Source organism: Rhinolophus ferrumequinum, assembly GCF_004115265.2.
Source record: "Rhinolophus ferrumequinum isolate MPI-CBG mRhiFer1 chromosome 15 unlocalized genomic scaffold, mRhiFer1_v1.p scaffold_54_arrow_ctg1_1, whole genome shotgun sequence".
Classification (NCBI taxonomy): Eukaryota; Metazoa; Chordata; class Mammalia; order Chiroptera; family Rhinolophidae; genus Rhinolophus; species Rhinolophus ferrumequinum.
In genome coordinates, this window is record NW_022680357.1 from 8056917 (window position 1) to 8084064 (window position 27148).

The window sequence follows — 27148 nt, forward strand, 5'->3', positions numbered from 1 at the left end:
AGCCTTGAGAGTGGGCCCCTGGTCCTATCTCCACCCTGCTTTGTCGTTTTTCTCATGGATGGCTGCCGTCATCTTTCCTCTTCCCTCCCCATCTCCACCGTTTTTTCTCTCCAATGCACTAGCCATGTACAGGCCAGAGTGCTCTTCCTATAATACAAGTCTGACCATGCCATCCCCATTCCCGGAACTCTTCAATGGCCTCCCATCACTGAAAGAATCAAATCCAGACGACTTTATATGGCATTCCCTGTTCTTCTCCATATACCCTCAGCCTTATTTCTAGTTCCAGTTCCTGCCAAATACCACTGTGCACACACTCGAGCCATATAACTCCGCGTGCTCTGTGTTCTTAGACGCCCTGAAGCTGTGGTTCATGCTTTCCCTCTGCTTTGGATTCCCTCCTAACTCACTCCATCTTCTCCTTTCAGATTCATCTTGACTGTTGTATCCTTCCTGAAGCATTCAGTACACCTTCCATCTCTGAATTGGAAGGCTTCCTCTCTGACTCCCGTAATCATTTGCACTTAGACTTAGAAAACCCACGACACTTGTTTTGATCATTGATCTTCCCGTCTCTCTCCTTATCCATATTTGCATCCCACTTGAACATGTCTGAATGTGTTATATATTAATGCAAAACCAAATGCTGATGCTGAGCCTATGAGGGACCAGACACAGATGGAAGTATCCCTTGTCTGCCTCTCAGAGCCTGAAACAGCCAAGAAACACATCTCGAGTGAGTGAGGGAATGCATGAATGGATGAATGGATAAAAGCAAGACATCCTACCTTGTGTCTGTGAGATTTAACAAATATCTGGTTTCTTCCCTACCAAATCCAGTGGATAACCTTGCAGAACAAGACCGAGCTCAGAATGTCTGCTGAGGCCTTAAGCATCCTGCATATTGGAGTGTGTTCAAGGGCTCTTCCCTGACCTCACACACAGCGAATGTCTGAGCTCCGTAGGCTATTTGTAGAGAGTTTATTTCATCTTTGCAGAAAGCTGCCCAGTATAAACATTAGTCAGTTGATTTCACTCACACTTAAAACAAGCTTTTAAAAGCCTTTTACCTCTCCTGTCCCCAACTAGGTACTTTAGACAGATTCTCAGAGCCTTGAAGCTTAGTTGGATACGGTAAAGTTCTGTTCTGTTCTGTTCAAAGGTGGCCTTCTGTGAAAGCTGTCTTGGGGTTGATGCTGAAATTGTACAGAAAGTGAGGAATTTTTAACACCACAAAGATTGGGTGAAGGGTGGTGTGGGAATCAAGCTTCCCACTTCTCTCTACTCATCTCCATGAAGACATTTCTAAAGACTTTTTGCTTCTGGTGCTAAGATAGTAGCTTGGTATTGTGAAGAAGCAGTGACTTCAGATTTCAGTGATCTGAGTTCAATCCCAGCTCTGCCAATCAGTTCGTCACCAGTTAGCACGGCTCTCACCCAGCTCCACGGCCCTCGAAACCGTGGGTAACACCAACGCTGTCCAGCAGAAATAGGAGGGTCACAATCTACCCCACATATGTAGGTTTAAAAAATAATAATTTTTGGTAGAAACAGGTGAATTCTATTTCAAGGCTCTGTTCAACCCATTATAGCTCAATATACAACCAAGAATGTTTTATTGAGCCCAATGTCGATATGTCCAAACTACCATCATTTCAATGTGTAATCAAAATAAAACCAGTACAGAGATCTTTTACATTTTTTTCCCTTGTACACACACCTCATTTCAGATGAGCCACATTTTCAGACGAGCTCAGTGACCACACACGGTAAGGGCCACCACATAAGGACAGCCCAGGGTGGAGCCACAGTGCCAAGGCAGACATCTCAAATTCTTAAACTTCTCCAACTGGGATCACAGGGTCTGCTTCACAGAGATCAGTTGAGATGGCATGAAAATTGCTATGTGCCCCAACCTCCCGCTAAGTCTGAAGAGTGGGATGAGAGGACAAAAGAGAACATCGTTCTTAGCTGGTTTACTGGGTTGTATTTCTGTCACTGGACCCTACGCTCCCCAAGGCAAATGGGGTGACTGAAATAACAGAAATGTATCGTCTCAGAGTTCTTGAGGCCAGAAGTCTAAGATCAAGGTGTCCGCAAAGCTGGTTCCTTCTGAGGGCTGGGAGGAAGAGTCCGATCCAGGCCTCCCTCCTAGCTGCTGGTGTTTGCAGGACATCTTTGGCATTCCTTGGCTGTAGAAGCATCACCCTGCTCTCTGCTTTCACATGGAGTTCTTGTGTGCATGTCTGTGTCCAAATTTCCCCTTTGTATAAGTACAGCCCCAAGAGGTTAAGAGCCCAATCTACTCCGGTGTGACCTCACTTCTACTTAACTAATAATGTCTGTAATTACTCCATTCCCAAGTAAGTTGACATTCTGAGATAAAGGGTCTAGAACTCCAACAGTTGAATCTGGGGAGGCAGGGAAAGGGACATAATTCAACCTGCAACAGTAGGTGTTCAATATACTTGAGTCTAATACATGAGTTAATAGTACCTGAATGTAAGGACAACTTATCTGCTTTGGGTGGGTTCCAAGAATATTCCATCCTGTCTGCAGAAGACAGGCGTGTTAAAAATCCAGTAAGGAAAAGCACTTAGTGAAGGGGATGAATGCTGCCAGTGGTCACTCACATGCTACAAAAACAGAAGCTGCACAATCAGATTTGAAAAATTTTAAGGCAATTCTTTGAAGGCCTTTAGGATTCAACCTACTTAACTTTCATCAGCCCGTTTTTTTTAGCTGTGGCTGCCTCGGAGTTGTTTGCATAAGTTAACTTGAACGTCTTAGGTTGCTTACAGAGTGATCACACAATTTATTTGGCTAGACTTCGGTTCTGCACTATTGGTATCTGAATAAAATTTCTCACCATTAGGGCAATTCTCTCTTATATGCAAGTAAGGCACACTTTTTCCTTGCTTTCCTTTCCTTGTCTTGCTTGGATCCACCTAGACATTTCACAAAAACTTCTTTTTTCAGTTAGTCTGGCCCTCTCTACTTCAAACTGCAATTCTCTCAGCTTAGCATTCACTCAGGACAATAGCCTTAAAATATCACATATTCTGAGCTACAGAAAAATAATATGTATGCACTGATCAAACATACATGAAGAAATCAAGGTTCTCCAGTCTCAACTGGTACTTTAGTTGAGGACCACAGACTGAGAAACCCTTGTGTCGGGACAAGGTCAGTTATTGAACTTGGCTGTTCACTTAGGAAAATGGAGCTCTTTGGTTTCAATTCCTCTGGACTTAATTTAAAAAAAAAAAAAAGTCGTAACTTCAATACTGGTATGCTTATGCTAAGTTGGGTTGTATTGAATTTGTAAGGCCAATAAATTTTTATTTTCCCTTTGTTCTGATGAGAATTCCAATTGTCATAATGTTCACATTTGTTTTCTTATTGTCCACTTAAAAGTTTATGGAATAGGGATGGAAGAAACCCAGAAATGCATCATGCAATCAAACCTATTGATATAGCTAGACTTGTTGGGTCACAGGAATGGAACACTTAGGAAGTAGTTGGGTGCAATGGAAATGTACCTAGATTTCAAATCCTAGCTAATACATTTATTGGCTCTCTGAACTTGAGCATGTCTTTGAGTTACCTGGGTCTCAGCTTTCTCTTCTGTTAAATGGGTATGGATGGTACCCATCCTACTTACCTTCCCTTCTGGTATGTGTGACTCAAACAGACCATGTGCAAATGCTCCCGGTAACCTTTACGTCCTCTCCTCGGCTAAGCTATCATGATGGTGGTGATGAAGAGGGTCATGAACCTCTCTCCTATTTACTTACCTGAACTGACCCCCTGTTTTCTCTGTTTCAAGCATTGGAGTTGCTTCAAGAGAAAAGGTCGTATCGCGGATGACGTTTAAATGACTAGGTCCCTTCTCCGTCTTCCCTTGACTAGCTTCTTTCTGGCTTGTGTCGTCATTGCATTTGCTCTTTTAACCAAAACATTTTTTAGCACCTACTGTGTTCATGCCCTTCTAACCGTGCTAGGAATACAGTGCCAGATAAGACAGAGGTGGGTCTCCGCCCTCAGGGGCCTTACAATCCTGGAGCCTCCAGGTCTCTAGCTCAGCTCTCTATTTTGGATAGGTCCTGTGAGCTTGCTCTGAAAATAGCTTCGTTGTTTTCGTTCACTTCTGTTTCATTGATTCTGGTATGAGATATTTCCTCCTACTGCCACGTTACATCTGGCCTCCCCATAGATTGTTTTGTCAACCTGCTTCCTACCACCTGGTTATTTCCTGCTCACCCTTCAACTCTCAGTTTAGATATCAGTGCTTCTGGAAAGGCATCCTCGATAAATCGAAGGGGATAGGTGAGCCCTTTCGCTCCTTCTATTTCTCTTCTTGTGGCACATATCCGTGGCACTGTAAATTCCTGGTCTAGCCTGTGACTTCTGCCAGCCTGCAGCTACAGTGGTACCTGGGCTGAATGCTGTCTTCAGCACCACCATGTCCCCTGAACCTAGCACAGCACCTGCCACCCAAGGATGCGCAGTACTTAGCTGCTAAAACAATTGCATGAATATCAAGTTCTTGCCTATTTGAATAGTTCATTGCCCTTGCTTTCTGGCAGTCTCTCCTAATTTTATTTCCTCCGAAGCCAAGCATAATTCATTTTATGACACCCTTTTTTTTTTCCTAGTTGGCAAACTATTAGAGGCTAAAACTTATGCAACACACAATGAAAGACAAGGTCATATTTTATCATCTTTGCCTGTTGCAGTAACCAGATTAGACATCTTTCTACAAGTGAGGTGATTGCAAACCAACAGATATTTATCATGTCAGACACCTGATTACAAAATGCAGACGAAAAAGAGGGAATCGTTAAAGATGCAGACTGTAAGCCCCTGCCTTGAAGAGATCACTGTCTTAGGAGAAGGCCTCTGAGAGTCACGTGAGGAAACTGGATCATTGAAAATACACTCAAATGTTTGGTTCTGTAAATTCCTTCTAAACTGCATGGGGTGGCGTGTAGTTTCTGTATGTTAATTTTGCCATGTTTCCTCAAGGCCACGGGGGTGGGTTCAGCTACGTTTAGTATCCAGTCTTGGGAAGGGGCCGAAGAAGAAAGTGAGGGAATGTCGGTGACTGGCATTGCGACAGGGACTTTCCTGATGGGTGGAAACGCACATTTTCACCGTGTGGGGTGAGAGGAAATGATTGTGACTTCATCCATACACAAGACGATGCTATCTACTTCTTGCATGGATTTGTATCTCGAATGTTTATGTTTCCCTTCGCTAGCACATTTCATTATCTGTGAGATCATTCCATGGGGAGAGCATATGATTGTGTCTCCAGCCGTGTGACTTAGTGCTTCCAATTTTTTGAAATGTAGTGACAGATGCTTGGTGATGTGCAGTAGGATACCTTATTCAGCCACACCCTATTTATGTACCTAACTGGCTACTTGGTGCTGTCTGTATGTGTAGTGACCTCCTCTCGTACAGAGAAAGTTGCCTCGCTTTAAATCTATCAATGTCCTCTTTTAGAAGCAGGCAGAGAATCCTCTGGATAGCTATGATGGAATAGGCAACACAGCGATACTATCCCAAATCATATCTGCAGGGTGACTGTAAGCAAGCTATTTAAGGGAACAAAATCCGTCCTTTTGCTTCCATGGATCTGGCTAAATGGAGCAGTATTAGCAATGGTACAAGTCCTTGAAATTCATCTTGCATGTAAATCCGACACTGATGTTACCCTGGTGGTGGTGGTGGTGGTGGTGAGACCGTTTTTCCTTCTTTAGAAAATAGCTGGCTGTGAAGGGAGATAGATTATGAAAGTGAAAGTGTGCTCAGGACGGAAGGTTTCCTTCATACCCAGGAGGTGAAGTCGCCTTCCTGAACTACAATTAAAAATGCATGGCTCTCTGTTCCTCCCCTGATGATAATGGTTTTTGCCAGTACTTTTTGGCTTGGTTCATTAGTCTAGTAGTTCTCTGCCTTTCTTTCCACACCACTGTGTTTGTGACAGTTGTGGGTGGCTCCAGCTGTCTGTCACTCAGGGATAGATGGCAGTGGTGATGGTGGCAATGGTACTGACAGCAAAATAATCCCAGCAGCTGAACTTTTACTGCCCAACTCCTCATTGTGTTCATGGCACTGTGGAGTGGTGGTCACACAATGTCAGTTGCCTGGTTTTGAAAGCGTAATAGAGTTATGCCCTAGGTTACCTTTGGGGGAAACTGGATGAACGGTATGCAGGAACTTCCTCTAAATATTTTTCAACTTCCTGCTTTGGGGTCGGAATCAGACTGCTACAAGTATGAGTTTCATCATACACTGTGAGCATGACTTATTGTCAATGTGATTATTTAACTTAGTCTTTCAAAGCCTCCCATCTCTAAAGTGAAGATACTGATTGCGTCTTCATTATGGGTTGTGGGGTGCATTGAGGGAGTCACATTTATACAACACTTAGGGCAGTGGAATGCACGGAGCGAGAGCCCTTCTCATTATATTATTGTCATTATCGATAATGTTATAGTCACCATCGTTCTCATTAATGCCATTCATGCACGTGGGTATCGGATCTTAGAATGGCAGGAACAAGGTCTCACGACTTTTTGGTAACCTCCAACTTTGTCAAAAAATATTTTGCGATTGAATTGTTTCACTGTAACCCTGGGGCAATGGTAAGCAAGATGAGAAAAGTCGTCTTCTTAAGTGCCTCATGCTGCTTGTTGGGAATTTCACTTGCTCCAGAGGCAGCTAATTTTTTAAGAGATGAGCACACTTATTTCCCTTTGGAAATATCACCTCATAAGCAACCATATCAAGGCTTCTGACTTGCACGGAGTGCCATAAATATTTGATTGTCACTAACTTTTAAGGAGTTGAGGAAAACAACCTCTACATTGCCTTCTGTGACTCCAAATGTAAAATCAGGATGGAACATTTTGCAAACATGACACCTCGTCGTGCAAGCTGGCAGCCCACACGGCCGGTCTGTATTTCTGGGGCTGGTGTTTGTCAGCCACAGCAAGATAACTTCTGTTCTCTCTCTCTCTCTCTCTCTCTCTCTCTCAAGGCCAGGAATGTAAAATGAAACAAATTGCTTTCACTTGAATCTGTGACATGGATTCCTATTATCTTTATAGTTTACTTTTGTGAATTATGGCCTCAGAGCAATTTCAGAGTTCTTTGTCCTAGAGATGTTTTACTATAAGCCGGTGTAGTTAGGAAAAAACAAGATTTGTATGTTTACCTAATTGAGGTCAGATTTGAGCCCATCTCCGAGTACTGAAGATTATAGAATTTAGGTGTCTGATGGGTTTGGGTAACTAGCACTTACTAGTTGTGTGAGTATTAAGAAGCAACCACTTCCCTTGAAAAGGGAATAATAGTAGGTACCACATCGCGTTCTTATCAAATGAGGTAAGGTAGGCAAAACTACTTTGTTGAATTTGTGCATCCTCAGTACTTAGAAGAATGACTGGTACATAGTGATTTAAAAAAGTTTTCTTCTTGTCGCACCACCGTCACCACTGTCACCACCGTCACCCCCATCACCACCATCACCACCATCACCATTGCCATCTCCATCTTTGTCATCATCACCAGCATCTTCCCCTTCACTATCATTATCATCTCCATCTCCATCTTAGGATGGATTCAATGGCAGGAATTCTTTAATAAGACTACATTAGCTTCTGGTTCTAGTTCTGCCACTTGACTAATTTACTAGCTCCCATTGGGAAATTTTTTTTTGCCTGTTTGGAGTCTCAGTTTTCTTTCGTTAAAAGGGACCATAATGTCTGTGTCATTTGGGTAATCGTGAGAAGTGCCTAGCACAGGGCCACAGGACCCCACATGTCTCCTCACGTGTTCTGCAGAGGGACTACTTTGCTGGACTAGAAGGGGGACTGATCTCATCCCCACAACAGGACATACGTCTTCACAGGGCATTCCAGACTATAAAGCACATTCCTGTGGATTTTCTCCCCAAAACATCACAGGAATCCCCTTGGGAAGACAAATATGTATTATTATTTATATTAATAAGTGAGAAAACTAAAGAGATTTTTAGGTTGCCACCCAATTCACCTACATAAAGGTTTCATGTACAATACTCACATTATTCTATTCCGTTCTTTTCCAGTGTGGTATAGTTTATTTCATTTCAAGAATGCTGCTGTGGTCACCCCCTGCATGGGTTTTACATCCCATGGGATCGCACCTATATTTGAAAAACATAGAAAAATGTCCCCCAGGATTGTGTATCAGAATGAAAAGAAAAGGATGACCTGGGCACCTTTACAGAGGGCCCATGCCTGGTTCCACCCTCGGAGACCTTCAGCCAGGAGGTCTGGGGTGAAGTCCTGGAGGCTGATTATTTTAAGAGAATACCCCAAGCGATCTGATGGTCCACTGGCTAAGGACCAATAATATCCTGTTGCATCTCTGATCATTTCTACCTGAAACGCTCTTCTCTGTTTAGTGCGGGGTTTTGTTCTTGTTTGGTTGGTTGTTTGTTTTAGTATTTTCTCTATTACTCCCAGAACATCCTTCACCAGGAAGTTTGTCTTGAGCTGGTCCCTTTTGCTTTCTAGGACTTTGGTTGAAGGACAGACGGTTGGCTTTTCAGTTATCAGTAAGGACAGGAAAGACAACTTACCGCTCATGAGTGACCACCGAGTCCACATGTTGGGCCGCAGTCGTGCAACAAAAGGGCTGTGGGTCTCCATGTCTGTGCAGCTCTGAGGGGGGAGCTGACACAGCCCTTTAAGGAACCCAAAAGGATGCTTATTTAATCCTACATGATCGGTATCCCCAGGGTGTGACTGGAAGTGGAAATGTGAGGATGGCACAAGTACCATTTATCCAGATTTTCTTTCCAACCCTGAAGAGCTGGACTTTAAAAAAAAAAAAAAAAAAAAAAAATCACCCTGGAAACTACCTGAACTAGTACCACCAACAGACCAGCAGGAAAGCTGAATTCTTCCAGGCAGCCTCCTCTGCCCTCACCTTCTCCTCTGTTACACAATTTAATGACAGATTTAATCACTTCAGAAACCCCATCCATCCCCTCCAGGGTAGGAAGATCTCTCCTTTCATAGCTAGACATCTCAGTGGTAAGCACCTATCCACAGGAAGGGTGGATGGGACTCTTGAACCCTCTTCCTTGATGAGCAAGAAAGACACGACCAAATAAAACCTGTAATTGTGTTGACATTTCACTCTGGTTCTTGTACTTTTAATAATAAAGGAAGAATAAAGTATTTGTAGCTTTAAATAAAGAGGCAGCATTTGGCATTGAAATCACAGGAGTTTTTTGCGTGAGGTTTCAATTTTGCTCATTGGAAGAGAACTAAAAACAAACAAACAAACAAAAAAAAAAAACAAGCTAGGAAGAGACAAAAGTTCAAGAAACGAAGAAAGCACGACCCGGTGTGTGTTTCCTTCATGGCATTTATCAAACCCTGCGATTTTGTGGTCAACGGTGTGTTCCTTTCTTGAAAGCCATAGCCCAGAGCGGCCCACAGGGTCTTGGATTTCGCTCACTATTTTATTGAAAGGGGTGAATGAGTCTGTTTACATAGCGCATAGGACGATCCAGGCCCCGGTATGTATTTGCTTTGATTTTTATTTCAATCCTCAAAATTACCCCATGAACTCACTCGTTATTCCCACTGAAATAGAAGCAAAAACTATTGCCCCACGTATTGCAACAACTTGCCTTAAGATCACACAGCCAGTCTGCACTGAAGCCAGGCCACCAACCTCCCAAATAAGCATCCTTTACCGTATGTTAAGATCACTTTGCAGTCAAATCGCGCAGCTGTGTTATAAATTCGTCCCCAGTGTTCTCATGGTATTTTTTTTTTAACTTTACCTCTCTCACCATCCCTTTATTTCTTTGAAGTATTTCTTCATCCCGCTGTCTCTTCCCCTGCTACCTCCATCGTCTGCCCCTTTTAAAAATCTAAAACAAAATAGGATAGTAGCAAGCTCCCGATGGGTTTCCTAACTTTGCATACTGTATATTTAGTTTAGTAATGAAAAATTCCCGCTCCAGGCGATGCATAGGCTAGCATTTCTAATGTTTTTTAAACAGCTATTACTGTAGTCGAGTGCTGTGGTGTGTGCGCGCGCGCGTAGTTTTCCTTCCGCCTCTATAAAATCCTGGGCGCAGTGTGCTCTCTGACACAGACCAGGAGTCAGAGGAGGAGCGAGCTGTGATTGATGGGCCAGGCCTCGCTGGCGGAATGAGTCCCATCTGGGCTTGGTTTGGGGAGCAGTCAGATGTTGAGGGGGAGGTCAGCCAGGCAGCCTCACTCCCTCTCCTGCAACACGCCAGCCATCCACACACGTTGCACAGCGCACGCACCCTGGCTCCTAACAGGCTTGCTTTGAGCAGATGCTTTGTGCTGTGGGTCTAGAACAGCTGCTAAGTTTATGGAGGAGGAAGGAAGCAGGATGGTGGAGCAGGTATTTTTTTTTTCTCCCATTTTATTTTTCACTCGGAATTGCGATTTGAATTAAGCTGCAGGCTCTCCTTACGTTGAGTCTCCTGAGATGCAGATTCTGCTCCTTGAATCGCGGGGGAAAGGAGAGGATTTCAGCTGAGAGTGTGTGTGTGTCAGCTTTCTGCTTGATGTGTGGAACTGAGCTGGCCTTAGAACCAGCAGGTTAATGGTGTCATTTTTGCATTTTCCTTCTTTGTTTCAAAGCCCCGGGGGCACGATGCAGCTTAGTTCTGAGTCCAGCCCTGGAGGCTTTCTCTGGATAGGCGCGATTTCCTGCCAGAGAAGTAGAACAGACCAGCTACTAAACTAAAGTAAAACAAACTGTTAGCAAGACTGGAGACTGCAGGCAAGCAAGAATGCGGTTTCTTCCAGCGAGTCTGAGTTGGTGGGGGTCCCATGGCTGGAGAGGCTGCTTTCTTTGGCTGTGTGGATCGATGTAATCAGCTGCTTTATTAGGGCCTCACAATTCCTGTGAGGTCTTCTCTTCATTATAAGGGCTATGTTTCGGCCAGAAGAGGGTTTTCTGGGCAAGGAATGCAATGGGAACAAATAAAATCCAGAAGCAAAAGGGGAGGTGATGCTCAGAAAGTTTCACGATTACAGCTGGGGAAACACACGCGCGCGCGCTCGCGCGCACACACAGAAAAATCCTTGATTGTTTTACAATCCACCTCGGCAGCCATGAAAGCAGCCACTTTCCCCGTTAGTGAAAGTCAGGCAGTTACACTGAGAAGGATAAACAGGTCTCGTGCTGTGCCACGTAAAGAATATTTCTCAGTTGAAATGTGGCTTGCATTAGATGTGGAGCCAAAATATTTTGCGAAGTCTGATGGGCTGCCCCCCTTTATTCTCTTGTTACTTTCCCAAAACTGCCCTTACTGAACCATTCAGCACAATGAACAGGAGAAGAGAGGTGTCTGGGGGGGGAAAGCCCTCTCATTTTCAGACTCTTGTCTCCTGAGCCCATCTCAGAGAGAAAATTAAGGGTGCAGGTTGTTTCTTTTCAATGACCTAATAATTTCCCATGTGTTTGAGGAACGGCTCTCTAAATGTCTGCATGCAGCAGGGTCTACACCCTATGCTAACAGACAGATTGCAATGTTTGTCTTAAAATAGCAATAATATCCTGCTATTTCATGCTTCAGTAAAATATTTAAATTGAAATGGCATTTTTTTTTTGGCTTTGATAAATCAGACTCGGTTGCATTTTAATCTCCTTTTGCTCCCAGTAACTGGAGTGCAAGCTACCCATTTGGGGGGTCTCAGGTAATGAGGGGAGGTCCCACATTCTCTGTCTGTTGATGAGTTGCTCTAATTGAGGATTCGTGTATGAGGACAGGGAAGTTTCTTCTACGTTTATCCTAAATGATGTTCTTTATTTCAAGTTTCTACCCAGTTCAGCAGCACAAGTGGGTTTTAAAACATCAGGTCTTGGTTCCCTCTTTTAACCCCCTTTCGTATATTTAGCAGCAACCCAAGAAAGTCCAGGCACTGAAAATTAGATGTTAGGTTTGCAAAAATCTCTGGAAGCACTTGCTCGGTGATGTGGGGGATGCATGCAGATCAGAATCACAACCCCCACCAGCTCCAAACACCCACAAGCACCACAACTCTGTGACTCTCAGAATCTCTGATCATGCCACTTATTTAGGGAAAGGTGGGGGTTTGGCATCGGAGGAGAAGAAAGAAGGCAGCTTCTGCAAATGAGGGAATGTCTAGCCTGAATGCTCCAAATGTCTGCCTGTCACTGTCACCTGCATGCAATTGGCTTCAGCTTTCAACCAGGAGCCTCTTCACGTGCCCACGATTTGCCGTGACCTGGAGTAGAAAAGGTGCCCTTAATGTGAATGTATTTTTCCAGAAAATACATTTCAGCCAAGCTAAGACTCGAGGAACATCACTGGGGAGGAAACAAAGATATCTCTGAAGCCCTTTGAAGGTGAAAAATCATTCCATAGGAAGTGCAGTGATCTTAATTAAATATTAGCTGTAATTAGCCCAAAGTGCAAATGTTGGGAATATTAATTTGGGTCTCTGTGGAAGGGCTGTCAGTGTTAATAAGTAACCATGGGGGGTCCCACCAACATCTGTTTGAGAACTCCAGGAACAGGAGTGCAACCCAGAGCCCGTGGACATGAAAGCTACCTGTACGCTCCTCGGCGACCATGGACACAGTTCTGAGAGCTCGGTGCCCTGGCTGTGCCAGATTGCCACAAGATTTGGTTGGGCTTGGTGGTTTGTCCTGGCTCCCATGGTGCTCCTAGTCGGCCCTTGCCTTTCCTAGGGTGGCCTCAGAACCTTGTGAAGTGAGACCTTGGGCTTGAGATGGCAGAAGTTATCAAGACCTGAGCTCCAACACTCACCAAGGGTTAACACCCTAATCTGGCCAAGGGAACGCTGGCATCTTTGAATCCAATACCCCAGCACCTGACTTCCCCACAGGGTCTAACACGCCACCAGGTGGAAACAGGTCTTGAGACCATCGTGTATATGCGACAGTGAGATTTGTTTATTTACAAATGGGAACGCACTTCCCTGTCAGGTGACAGTCTTGCCAGATGAGTGACACCTGGGCTTGGCATCTCAAAGAGCTACTTAGGGCTGCAGCCTTGTAAAATGATTTACCAGTTCTAGGCTACAGTATTCTTAACAGTAAAACAAAGTGGGCTTAGAGAGGCAGTGCATGCAAGGTAGGGATTCTAGACCTCTGCGCTATTACCATTTGGGGCTGGATAATCCTTTGTAGTGGGGGCCATCCTGTGCACTGTACAATGTGGGCAATATCCCTGACCTCCACCCTCTAGATGCCAGTAGCAACTCTCCCTGCACAGTTATGGCACCCAGAACTTGTCCCCAGTCATTGCCTGATGTCCGCTGGGAACAGTCATCTGCGTTTAAGAACTGATGCAAAGCACCCATCATGGTGCCTGGTACCCAGCAGGCCTGAAGGAAGGCGTCACTCAGTTTGTCTCCTGACCACATTGGTGAAGAGAAGGGGCTGCCTTTCAGATGGGGGACAGAAGCCTGAGGCCATCCTGGATCTTCCTCTCCTCACTCAGCCCACTTCTGTGGAATTTGAAGCCTGTGTGTGTGCATGCATGTTTACCATTCAGAGAGCCCGTGATGGAAAGCAAATTCTGAAAAAGCTCCCAACCCACCCTTTTTGCACCATCCTCTCTACTGCCGATTCCCGATTCTAGCTGAGCCACCCCTCCTTTGTTTAGCTAGCATGCACCCCCTTTTTCTCCCTGCTTTACAGCCCAGTAGTGGGCCAGACTTCTCCTATGGGCCATATGCCAATTCCTCCCCTACTGTCCCAGCCCCAACTATCTCCTGTTGCCAAATTAAGCTTTAAGCTTTACAGAGCCCGTAGTTTATCAGTCAAGCATGCATTCACCTAGCAAACCATTGTAAAATACCTACTTTGCAGCTAGCATGCTGCTGAAGGCTGAAGGTGGGACACACAGTGTGACACAGTCCCCTGCCCTCAGGATGCTCGCAGACAAATAAGAAGGCAAATGGCAGTACTTGGAGTGATGTGAGACGTGGCCCCAAGCTACAGTGAGTTACAGAAGGCAGGCAGCTGACGTGGTTTAAGTGCCAACGAAGCCGTGCTGGACGAGAGAACTCTTGATTGGGAACTCAAAGTCAAGCAGAGACTAGCCAGGCAAGGGAGTAGGGGCGGGCTGTCCTAGCAGAGGAGGCAGTGAATGAGAAAACCTAATGGAGTTCAGAGGATGGAGCGACCATAGACCTCCTGAGGCAGGCCCTTCTCTCCCAAACAGAGAGAGCTCAGATCCCAGCAGAGAGTCCGTGCGGTCTGGCTTGAGCCTGTGAGACTGGGACACTCCTCCAGAGATGGCTCTTCGGGGAGCAAAGGCATACGTGTTCCTGTGAAAGTGTTTTCCACTGAAGGAGGTGGAGAGAAAACTTGGTCTCGCGTGACCATCTCTCTACCATTGCTCCTCCATCATTTCATGCTCCCTTACAAGGCTACACCTGGAGTTCTCACAAGTCTGTCTTTCAATTCAGAGCTGAGCCAGGGGGAAGGGAGGGGAGGCTGAAACAGACCTTTGGGCAGAAGTAGAATCTGTCACCATGAATTTCTCTTAGGACAGTTCCCAAGGTCCCAAAGTTTCTGGGGCTTCTCGGCGAGAAGGAAGTGACATCCAAATGGACTTTCTGTTCTCCGGGATACGATATGTTCCTTGCACAGCCCTGTACATGAGAGGATGCTAGTTGGCTCATAACCAGCAGAAAACTTCTTTGATATTAATGAAGACCCTTTGGGTTGTAAGTGACAGAAACGCTAGCTTAAGCAAAATAAGACATTTACTGACAAATGTAACTAAAACAAACAGCGACATTACTAAAGGCCAGTAAAGCTGGATCCAAGACTTCAAATGATGTCACCGCGACTCACTTGCTCTGTTTCTGGGCTGCGTTTCCCTCTGGGTTGGCTTCTGCTTTAGGCCGACCCTCTTCAAGAGGCAATGGTTGGCAGCTCCAGGCTTAACATTATTTTTACAGCTGCCAATCACAGCTGAAGGAGAATTCCCCGCCCCCCACCCCAAACTCCAGGAGAGCCTCAGGACTAATTTCATCGGAGTTACTAGGGCTTAACTCACTGGTTTGGATAGATGGTCATGAACACCCAACCCTGTCACTGTGAGAGTGGAACCGTCTGATTAGCCAGGCCGGGTCACGTGAGGGGACGGGAGGCGGGGCTAAGCTACATCTCTCCTAGGTACCTAGGCTGAGGCTAGCTGAGGGTAGCCCTGTGCCCTGGGCACTGTCCTTGAGCAAAAGTGAACACTGAGCGGCAAGGACAATAAATGTCCCCTGTGGTTCCCTGAGGATGGACAGGGTTCACTTTTTATGTACAGAGCCACAGCACAGACGGAAGACCCTGCGCAGCCCCAACCGCCGTGAAAACCTGTTAGAAAGAAAGAAATGGCTGTGCGTTTCTGCTTCCAATGGCACAGACGGTTGAAGAAATTGCTCTGGGGGAGGAAAAGACCTGATGGGAATGTGTTCACTTGTAAAATGTTTTAAACTGATCGTAAGCTTCCTTCTCTTCCACGTGTCATCTGGAACATTCTAATTAGGGTCCTCTCTAAACAAATGAGCCAGTGCTGTACACAGCTCTGAGAATAAACTTTCCGCGCTCTGCGTTACAATGTTTCTGCAGCACTCAAGTCACTCTAGCTAAAGCGGCTCTCAAGTGTTGGTGGTGAGGCCTGAGGAGATGTGGGCAATTCTGACGTTTTTGCCTTGCTGTCATTAGGTGAGGGCTGAAGTCACATCTAATTGACCACAGACAATGGGAGAGGCAACGACTTGGTGTGCTGACTTACTAAGCTTTAATTTTTTTCTTTCTCTAGCTCTCTCTCACTGTGCAATCCCATCTCTTGAGACCATGGAAAATTCGGACTGCTCGGTTACAGTTTCTGATGCTGTGTGTGTGTGTGTGTGTGTGTGTGTGTGTGTGTGTGTGTGTGTGTGTGTAGGGTAATGGAGTTATGGGGGCGGGGGTGGAGGTGGAGAGAGAGAAGATGTTTCCTGAAATGGAAGCATTTGAATTCAGGGTGTTTTTTCTTTTTCTCTCTCTTTTTTTTTTTTCTTTTTTTATTCTTTGACTTGACTGTAATTATGGCACTGCATGTTTTGCCTGGATCTGAAGGGTGAATTGTTATATAATACTCTGTGATTACAAAAAATAAAAAAATGAAATAAGACGGGGTGAGGAGAGGCATTGACTAATGAGTCCAGCACTTTGCAGAGATACTTAAAATGGGAATATCACAGGGTGCCATCTTTGTGCAAATTAGGCTCTGAATTCTCATTGGCTGCTTTGTATTGGCACTGGGAACACCACACACACACACACACACACACACACACACACACTGTGACCCCCATTAAAAGGACACCCCCATCCCATTATGTGAGCCAAGTCACATAAAACTTTGATTAAATTCAAATGCTTAGACGAAGTGTCTCTCCTCTCGAGAACACACACATTCAATTTAATCGCTCTTGGCATTTTAAGTATCAAATCAAGGCTCTGCTGTCACTGGAGACAAGTACATGCTCACATGTCTCCAAATGGGAATGAAATAAGGAAGCTCTGCCAGAAAAATCCAAGCCAGTAGAACACGGACCCTCACAGTCTTTGGCTGTTGGGCTGGTGACCTCAGTGCAGAAAGGGATGGCCCTTACTGAGCTTTGATTTCTGCATCTGTACAATGGGATTCTCTGAATGATGGCTGCTCCTTCTTTGTGGGGTCTGGGGAAGATGAACTAGATGCACTGGGCTTTGGGCACAGTGCTGGCACCTCCAAAGCGTCTGGGTAACTAATGCCTGGGCCGGGGGAAACGTTCTGCTCCGCCACGCTCACGGTGTTCTCACGTATTCTCTCCACTTTTGTGATTTTTCAGGGTAATCAGGAAGCAGCAGCTGCCCCTGACACAATGGCTCAGCCTTATGCTTCGGCCCAGTTCGCCCCCCCCCAGAACGGCATCCCCGCGGAATACACGGCCCCTCATCCCCACCCCGCGCCCGAGTACACGGGCCAGACCGCCGTCGCCGAGCACACGTTAAACCTGTACCCTCCCGCCCAGTCGCACTCGGAGCAGAGCGCAGGGGACACCAGCGCGCAGACCGTCTCGGGCACCGCCACAGTAAGTGGGCTTCCTCTTTGCGGGGCGGGCAGGGGCGCCAGGATTCCGGTACTGACAATGGGGGACACACCCCCCATCTGTCCTCCCCAAAAGCACTGCTTGCGCCGGTGCTTGTCATCCCAGCTCCCCAGTTTGCCTCATTACTGGCATCCTCTCTCATTACTTAGGTAAATCCTCACGTTATTTGTTAGCTACGTTCATGTGTGAAGGGCAACGCTTATCTACTTTCTCCTCCTACAGCTTCGCCTTTTCTGGAATTATGTCATTTCAATGGGATCATACACAATTGTTAACATTTTTTTAAACAGCTTTAGGGGGATGTAATTTACTTACTATGAAACTTGTCAATTTTACGTGTGCCATTCACTGATTTTTAGTGTATTTCCAGAGTTTTGCCAGCATCACCATAATCTAATTTTGAAGTAGTCCCATCACCCCAAAAACAAATCTTGTGCCCATCCATTTGCAGCCACTCTGCATGTCTGCGCCAGCCCTCCTTAAATGGGCCTCGTACGTTTGCGGTTGGTCCATGTTGTGATGTGTGACCCCCGTCTCTTCCGTTTTATTGCTGAGCCCTAGTGGGTGGAGGCCTGCACTGCAGAGGTCAGTAAGGGAGAATTTTGTAGGGCAGAGAAATTGTTCTGTATTTTGACAGTGGTTGTTACATGACTCTATGTACCCAAAAGAATAAATTTTATTGCAGGTGGATGGGTTAAAAACAAGTCAAACAAAACACAAAAGAAACATTTTAACACCACCATCAGTGAAAACTAGTGTTATTGGCTATGAATCAAAGATAACCCTAAAGGAAAAATGATTATTGAAATTAACGTTCATTTGTGTACCACCTAAGGTCGCCATGGATACCACAAGATATACATTTGGGACATCACATTCTCCAGAATTCTTTAGCAATTTGGGCACATCAAGCCTTGAGTCTGGAACATTTTATAAATGTAAGGTATTTGTGCCTCTTCCTCCCGCCGCCAGGCCTCTGGAAAAACCAACACTTGTGAAGAATTTTGTTGATTTGAAGCATGATATATTGCCTGTACCTGAAAGCAACCATTGACTAACTTTGCTGTCTGGTACTTTGCTAACCTGGAGGTTAGATTTGGAAAAGTTTAAAAATACTCTACATTCTAAAATTTTCTGTTGCTTTTCCCCCTTTTTTAGGGTTGTGTAAAACATAAAACTTACCATTTTAATGTATACAACTCGGTGGCATTAAGTATTCCCAGTGTAGTACAACCATCACCATTGTCTAGTTCAAGGACATTTTCATCACCCAAAAGGAAACCCTATGCCCAGGAAGCAGACCTTCTCCATTCCTCTCTCTCCCAGCCTCTGGCAACCACTAATCTGCTTTCTGTCTCTATGGATTTGCCTATTCTGGATACTTCATAAAAATGAAATCATGTAATATATGACCTTTCGTGTCGGGCCTCTTTCCAATAATACAAGGTTTTCAAGGGTCATCCATCTCGTAACATGTATGGGTGCTTCCTTTGTTTTTATAACTGAATACTATTCCATTGTATGGATGGACCACATTTGTTTATCCTTTCAGCCGTTGATGGGCACTTGGGTTGTGTCTGCCTTTGGCTCTTGTGAACAGTGCTGCTGTCACCTTTGTGTAGCTGACTGCTGCAGTAACTTAGGCGTGAGACAATTAAATGGGCTTGGTGGTTTTGAGGTGTCTGTGTTGTACTGGCTTGCAGATGGTAGTGATGGGGTTGTTTATTTGTGTGTTGGTTGTTTTGTGATAACCAATGGTGGTAGGGCCTCAGACGGCGTTTTCAGGACTGAAAAAAAGTTCAATCAGACATTATTTATTAAGCCTTAGCATGTGCCAACTATACTAACTGCTTTGGAAGATTCATTCATTTTTTCATTCATCCGTTTATTCAAAATATTTATTAAACCTCTGCTAAGGCCAGGGTGCAGGCTAGGTGATGTGGCTGACCCAAATGGAAACGGTCCTTTCCCTCTTGTAACTTAGTGTGAGAGGCAGAGAGTGAACATGTGGCGTGGAAACAGCTACCTGCATACACAGAAATCGTGAAGCAGGCTTTTAAGGAAAAGACGGGTGCTATGTGAGGATAAAAAAGACTAGAGGTGCTGCCTGCAAATGTGTAGTCTGGGAACCGTTCTTCAAGGAGATGATATTTAAGGTGAGAAGATGAAGCTTTTCATGCAGAAAGAATGGCAAGGTCAGAGGTCCTGAGGTCGGAAAGAGCTTGGCTCATTCCAAGAATTAGAAAGAGGACAGTGTGTCTAGGGCCTGTGGAGAGCGTTTGTGGGGTGGGGGCCTGGGGGGGCAGTGGCAAAGGATAAAATAGGAACAGCCAGCAAGGATCATATCCCACAGGCCTAGTGGGTTCAGTAAGACGGTGGATTTCCACATTAGGAGCAATGGGAAGCCATTGAAAAGAGCTTAAGCCAGAAGCGTTCTAAAATGAAAGTTTAAACAAAAGAGTTAATTATGCCTACCAGAAAGGAAATCTTTATCCAGTTGGGAAGCTGAGGTGTTCAGCATCCTTCTCTGCAGCGAGGTGGACTGGTGAGCAGACAAGCTCTCCTCCCTTACAGAGCTACTGGACATGTGTTCTGTTAATTATTGTAATGTGATCAAGTTCTAGAGCATGGGAGCAATCAAATAATTGCTGAAATTGGGCACACACCCAGGAATCTGGTTCAGACGGTGCTTAGCGTGTTTACAGGGCAATGAACGCCTCTCAGAGCTTGGAGTGAGTGACTTGGTGGTGGGGCTGCTTAGCCAGTTACTTTGTCTCCTTCGGCCACGTTTGTGTGGTACATACCCTTACAGCACGTCTTAAAGGGAAAAGAATCATGATAAGCTGAAGCAGGAGGGTTTGTGGCTGGTCCTGAAGGAGTGTAAAAGCAGCCATCTTGTTTTCTACAGATGCCATGCATGTTTTTCTCTCTTCGGCCAAACGGGAAGATGCCTCTGCTGTCCGTGCCTGACTTCTGAGTTGTGCTTTCCTGACTGTGCAGGACAGGGTCTGACAGGTTTGTTTCAAATTGTGTCTGCGTCCTCACTCATTTACCACAAGCACTTCTCCCCACTCCAGTTTCTGCATTTCCCAAGGAAGGAATTTAACCTCCCAGCAGGTCAGACCCACGATTCTCCCAACCCTGGGAGACATGGCCACTGTGTACGCACCCTGAAGTTGCTCCCCATAGGTTAGTGTTGTACCGGGAATAACTCGAGCTGTCCTCTGGCATGCAGCCACGGTGCTTAATGCCAGTCTGAGGGCATTGTCGAGGCCATCGTTTCTTCGAGAAAGTGAGTGGTTTGGGGAAGAGAAAAGATCCACCCATCTGCTAGGCTCCAAGAGTTTCTAATATATGCACATGATTTAACACAAAGTGCAGAATCTGTAAAAAGGAAGCAGGCTGCATCCAGAGCTCCGAACCAGAGCTGAGAAAGTACAGACAGCCAAGACTTACCAGGTCATCCTTTCAGTTCCCCAAGGACTGAGATGAGTCTGTGCAGGACATTTTTCTGCTGAATGTCTATTTAATGTAGGCCTCCAAACACCTGGATCACTGTGCTGACAGAGCCAATACTGGATTCTATTAGATACTGCTCCTGACAGGGTATTTTACTCTTGACATATTATAATTAGAGATTTGCAAGTGGTGAATTCTCCATGTATCTCCAATAGCAACTTAACTTCTATTTTTAACACCTCTGCAGTCTGTTTAAAAGTTTCCCACCCGCTCTGGGATCTGATGGGAGAAAGAATGTGGGTCTTTGAGCTTGTTCCCCGAGCTCTATTGATAGAAGGAAGACCTGTTTAAGGAACCAGCTTCTTCTTAGTCCTCGGCTGTTTTCACTGGAGTGCTAGCTGTGTCTCCAGATGTCATTAATACCTGAAGAAGATAAGACATGGGGTTGCTGAGGACTTCCTGTTCTTAACTATTTACATACTGGTCCACTAGAGAATATAGGCTATGGAAGCTAATTATGTAGCTAAGCTGTGGGGACAAGTTCTCAGCGCATTCGGTTTTGTTAACCAGCCATTGTTGTTGTTATTGTTACTATGACTACTAGTACAGTAACTCAGATTTGTAGTTTAAAAAGTCACACGTGAGTAAAGGCTAGACAATGAAAACGAAAACTTGCTAGTGCACACAACTCCAGTTCTTAGTTTCCTTGCTAGAAACAGCAGTTGCCAATCCCTTCTATTTTCCTCCAGAAGTATTTGATGCCAATGCAAGCATATGCCCCTGTCTTAGTGTGTTCAGGCTGCTGTAACAGAAATAGTATAAACTGGCTGGCTTATAAACGACAGACCTTTACTTTTCACAATGTGGGGGCTGGGAAGTCCAAGATCTGGGCACCAAGAGATTCGGTATCTGTTGAGGACCCCCTTCCTGGTTCATAGACGCCCATGTTTTTACTGTGTTCTCACGTGGTGGGGGGCAAGGGGACTCTGAGGCCTCTTTGGTGAGGGCGCCACCCTCCTGATCTGAGCACCTCCCAAAGACCCCACTTCCCCTCCAGACTAGGATTTCAACATATGCGTTTTGGGGGGACACAAGAATTCCATCTATAGCAGTCTGCTTGTATCTATCTATCTATCCGTCTGTCTATCTATCATCTATCTCTCTATCTCTGTCTCTATTTCTATCTCTATCCCTATCCCTATCTTCATCTGTTTTCTATCTCTCTCTGTCTCTAAATCAGTCTTCTAACTTCTCACTAGTTCCATCTTCAAAATAATAGCATTCACATCGACTAAGTACCCACTTTGGCACCCTATATATCTGGGAGATCATTTTGTATCACACTTTGGGATCCAACTCATTCTTTCTCATGTTTCTCTTGGACTTTTAGGTTCTGGGGTTTATCTTACAGTGTTGTTATTCCCAGTCAGTCTGTAGTAAACAGCTGACTTCAAATATGGCTGTCCCTGTCTGGGTGTCTCTGTGTGAATGTTGAAAAGACAGATGGCTTTGAAATGTAGACACTGTTCACTTACCCTACAGAGAGCCCACTTGCGCCCCCACAGACAGTTCTTGAAAAGGCCTGCTGCCCACACACTCGCCCAAATTGCTCAACGCTCCATCTCTCTGCTTGTGGCCATTCTATATGTGGATGCTTGGGTGTAGCTACTCCAAAGGAGTCTGAGAGTTGTCTGGTGTCAAAGAGAAGAAAGGGAAGGTGTGCTGCCATTGGCAGATCATGCGAGGCACTCTTTCATCTCTCAAACTGGAAAAATAGAGGGACGAAGAGGCTGACAGGTTGGAGTTGGGGAGTGCCAGAGTCTAGATCCTCACCTGACCCTGTTTGGTGTCAAAGGCTAGACTCGCCTCAATCTCCAGGGTGTTCCCTAGAAGTCCCCTGGCTGGCAGCTTAGACGACCGGTGCCTGAAACCAGGGCAAGCAATTTAGAATTCCTCCGCAGGCTGGTTTCATCAGCTCCACTGACCAGTTTAGAGAAGCAGGTCAGTTAAGAGCCTGGGCTCAGGATTTGTTAGAGTTTGGCCCTTTGCCCCACTGTTTACAAGTGGAAGGATCTTGGGCTGGTCATTTGACTTCTGATATTATTCCTACTGTTCCTTCCTCCACCTTCCTCTTCCTTTCTATACAACCATCAGAGATGAATTATAAAACGCCAGACAGTGCCTCTCTCTAGGCGGGGCGGGATTATGGCCTCATGTGCTTACCTCAAAAGTTTGGCAGCATAATTGAGGGACACCATATCTAAAAATAAGATAAGTAGCTATCTCAAAATAGGATTTGGAATAATCATCCCAAAAATGATCACTTTTGTTCAGTGAGCATCAAACTAAGTACTTTGCACGCACAATCTCAGGTAACCTTGACTTTCCATCACCAAAAAAAAAGTATGTGTGAGGGATTATCATCCTGTGTTATTGTTGTGGAACGTGAGGCGAATAACTTCCTGAAGGTCATTGTAACTAACAGGTAGGAGCTGGAGCTCCAAACCAGGTATGTGAGACTTAAGACCAAAACTCTTAAGGGCTGGAAGCCCAGAAGGCATCCCCAGGCATGCCCAGGAAAACGCGCTGGGTTTACCTCTGAACAGATCGCCGTGGAGAAAAGCGTGCTCTGCCTGGTGTTATTACTCATGTCCCCCTGGGAGGCTCTAGCGGACCCAAGCATGTGCAGTATTACAGGCTTACAGCGTGCTCTTATTTGAGACCTGTGCCTTGAGCAAATTCTAATCACATGTTTTGGTGGCTTGGAAATTGTCTTTTCAGATGACACTGTGGCTGAGCTGTTTTGTCAACACTCATTCTATTTTCCTAAGGTTCACATTTACTTTCAGGGCACAGGTACTGCCCCTTGTTCCCTCGTGAGGATGAGTTTTATGCTTCTGTCTCTTGTTTGTGCTTTGGAGTAAATGGCCCATGGCTTTCAGGATAAATGAAAGGCCTTCGTTACGCAATACTAGGGCTATTTTACTGTTGTAAAGCCCCTGTTCCCCAGAGCACCCAGTCCCCGGGAGGCCGAAAGGCGTGATGGAGCCTAAGTCAAGAGGACTCCAAGAAGAACAAGCATAATTGTGAGCATCAGAGAGGCGTGTGTCTAATGTCCCTTATGGCACTAGGGCCACCGCCTTGGATTCTGGTAGAATTGAAGGTTCTCATGACAGGTCAGAAATGATGGCATTGGATCAACACCCTAAGGTATTATCAGGAGAAACAGGGAGGAATCCCCGTGAGGAGCTTGCAGTTCCCCTGTTAGTTCTGACGCGGAGTGGGACCAGTGGTATATGATGTGACCTCTCTGAGCCTCACTCTGTTTCTCTGTGTATGTGATGCTTAGAGTCGTGGTGAAGTCCTCATGAAGTAATGTCAGTGAAGGGCTTAGCAGAGTGACGGGCACACAGTAAACATAGGAACCATGATAATTATAAGATAGTTACATCATTCTTCATGGGAAATCAGAAAATCAGAGTGTTCTCCTCTGTCCTGAATTCTTCATTCTAATTTTTTTGCAGGAGAATCAATCCATCCTACGAAGTGTGAAATTTGCGGTGTGCGAGTCAAATGGAGACTCACAATCCCCCAGTTATTTTAAAAGTAATTCTTGTATTTAATATGATTTCTGTGCAAATAGTTTTCAGTCACTCTCGCCTGAGTACGGTTGATTGGTCCAAGCTGTTTATTGAGCTAAGTCGAGGGTGTGGACAAACAAGGTTAAGATTTATTAGAGAAATATACGACTGAAGTTTTGTTCATGAGACCTGAAGCATCTTGGCGTTGAGGAAGATCCAACATGTTTTGACTTGAGTTAATGTTGCCTCAGCGAGACTCAGTGTCGTATTTAAACACAAGTCCGGCAGCCATCTGACAAGTTTCACCCTGGTTTTCTGTGTTTGTGTTTTGTGCTTATTCATACTTGTATTCACTCTCATCAATCTTACTCCCTCAGTAGGACCAAGCAATCTCCATCCTTGATCAGGATGTTAGTCTGTGAGCGAGTGTTAGCACCCAGTATAATTTTTGTGTTGGGGCAGTGACTGGATAATTTGAAGACCAAGTATGTTGTCCATGAGGTATTCTAGTGACTGGTGTAGGTGTTTGAAGAACCCACCTACCTTTGCATAGCTCAAAGCCCCATTAGATGGTTTTGTTGCTTTCATTTGTTTTTAAATGAATTTAGAAGCAGGAATTGATCTGTTTTGTGGGCGGTATTTGAAGCACTCAGTAGTAGCCATCCATCAGCTCGTGCTCTTGACTTGTGGCCATGCATTGTACAAGTCTATAATGAGTTCATACGAATTCTGTACTCTCTTTGGACTCAGGGAAAAAGTTGGATATGCTCTGTTAGCTGAGGGTTCAAGGATGGTTCAGCCAGACCTTTGAGTGTTAGCTCTGGAGGGAACCCAAGAGTTTATCTAGTCCAACCTTCTGATTGCACAGATGTAAGGAGATCGCATAAGTGAAGGGCCAAAACTCAAATACTCTCAGGTCCAGGCAAGCAACATACAGATTTGAAAGAGCCTAGTTTATGATGGAGACGTCCGTAAAATAAATAATTAATTTTCCCCATTAATATGGGAATGACAAAATCATAGACACGATGCTGTGCCACCCTTTAGTGAGGATCCCGAGGTCCATCCAAAGGGGGTGCCCCGTCAGTCCATCCAATCTGCCATTTTGGATTGCTGACCCAGTATTACAAAATCTTTTGATTTTTTTTTTTTTTTTTTTTGTCAAGAGGTAACAGCAGTTTGGATTTTTACAGACTCTCCTGTTCGCTCCTGCTTCACACATTTTTGTTATCTGCCCAGCCTGTGAAGCTACTGAGTTTATAATAACCTTTGATTTAATCTTTTTAAAGATGAATTACTATTATTATTATTATTATTATTATTTCCAAGGGATGAAATTAGGAACTTTAACCCTTCAAGTGAGACTGTATTTCAGGTTTATTAGAAAGACACGTTGGATGCTTCAGTGTGACAGTGCAGAGAGTCATAGAGCGTTAGAGTTTGGAATGACCATCTTGTCTGCCTGTTTCCTTTATGAATGATGCTGGGGCTCAGAGACGGAAAGTGACCTGCCTGAGTCACACAGTGACTTTCACAGCAGACACCAGAACAGGAACCTCCTAAAAGAAAATTCCCACTGAACCCTGCCCCTGCTCCTGTAGTCTACTTGCTTTGACCGTCCCTTTCCTCCACTCTCTCTCCTGAATTCCGCCGTAGTTTTCAAAATCCACTTACTCAAGGTTGTGGCCACATTGGAATAGACAACGCCTATGACCCTGCCTTTAAGAGTGGTTGGATTACATGATTTGAGTCTCCATTTCTCTTTGACATCCTATTTTGGTTCCTAGCCAGAGGTTTCAGCCACTACTGGGCCTTCTGTTCACAAAGGCCTTCAAACTTCTTTAAAAAGTCTTTATTTGATCTAGTTCTCTCCCGCGGATCGGGCGGCCGTGCCAATGGGGCTGTGTGCACTCATTCAAGAGTGTGGTGTATTCCACCAGCATCAGTGCCAATCACTCCCGGGTCAAAACACTCTCACTAGTGTCTGGGTTTCCACCATTTGATCCCTGAAGAGCATAGAGGCTGTTGGATTGTTAAATCATAGGCTTGATGTAGAGGTAGGTCTGCATTACTGCAGAAGCTCCCAGAAGCTTGAAGGCTGGTTCTGGCCCCCTTGTCAGGTAACAGACCCTTGCGAGGCAGGTGAGCCTGACAGGTGAACCAGCAGCATAGAAATCCCACTGAAACTTTCATGGTCTCTCCAACTCCTGGACTTTGGTGAGAAGGTCACTGTAACCCAGACAGTAATCCATCCTGTGGCATCAGGAACAGGACATATCCAGGCTTGAGGACCTGGCCTGTATTTGATGTCCATATCCTTGCAACAAAGCTGCGTGGCAAGTTCATTCTCCAGTAAACCAAGGTTTGCAGACTGTACGGTTCAAAACAAACCAGGCCAGCAGGACTAAGATAATCTGAAGGCTTAAGTGTGGCAGACTTGTTTGGGAAGCGAAAAGACAGATTTCCTTCTTGAGAAAAAATTCATGGTTGGTTGCAAATAATCCAATTCAAAGAGTTTCAGCTGCCTTTGTCTTTTAAAAGGGGGAAATGTAAATGTGCATCCTGATTGGTCGAGCAGAAAAACAAATGGGAATTTCTTGGACTGAAAGGAAGAAAGAAAAGAAGACGCAACAGTCCTTTCCTTGACTAATAATGTATCGATAACAGTAACTGGCATTTAGTTAGCACATACTAGATGCCCAAGGCAGTGGTGTTACAAGCTTTCTGTGCATGATCTGATTGAATCTGACAGCATCCAGAGGAGGTGGGGACCATAAGTAACCCCGTGTTACCTAGGTGAGACAACCAGAGCATACAGAAACCAAGGAGGTTGCCCAAGGTCATGTCACGGAGCTAATAAGGTCAGAGGTGGAATGTCAAGGCAGCCAGTCTGACCCCAGGGTCCACTCCCTTACT

The 27148-nt window shown here is 45.1% G+C and overlaps 1 protein-coding gene across 32 annotated transcripts in view; it reads left to right on the plus strand.

Moving 5' to 3' along the window:
• Window positions 1–27148, plus strand: part of RBFOX1 (RNA binding fox-1 homolog 1) — a 1406067-nt gene that overhangs the window by 1206270 nt on the left and 172649 nt on the right. For all 32 annotated transcript variants that reach the window (XM_033101485.1, XM_033101490.1, XM_033101492.1 and 29 more), the window contains one exon: window positions 16932–17174. In XM_033101485.1, coding sequence (XP_032957376.1) covers window positions 16932–17174 — 243 coding nt within the window. The remainder of the gene's footprint in view (window positions 1–16931; window positions 17175–27148) is intronic.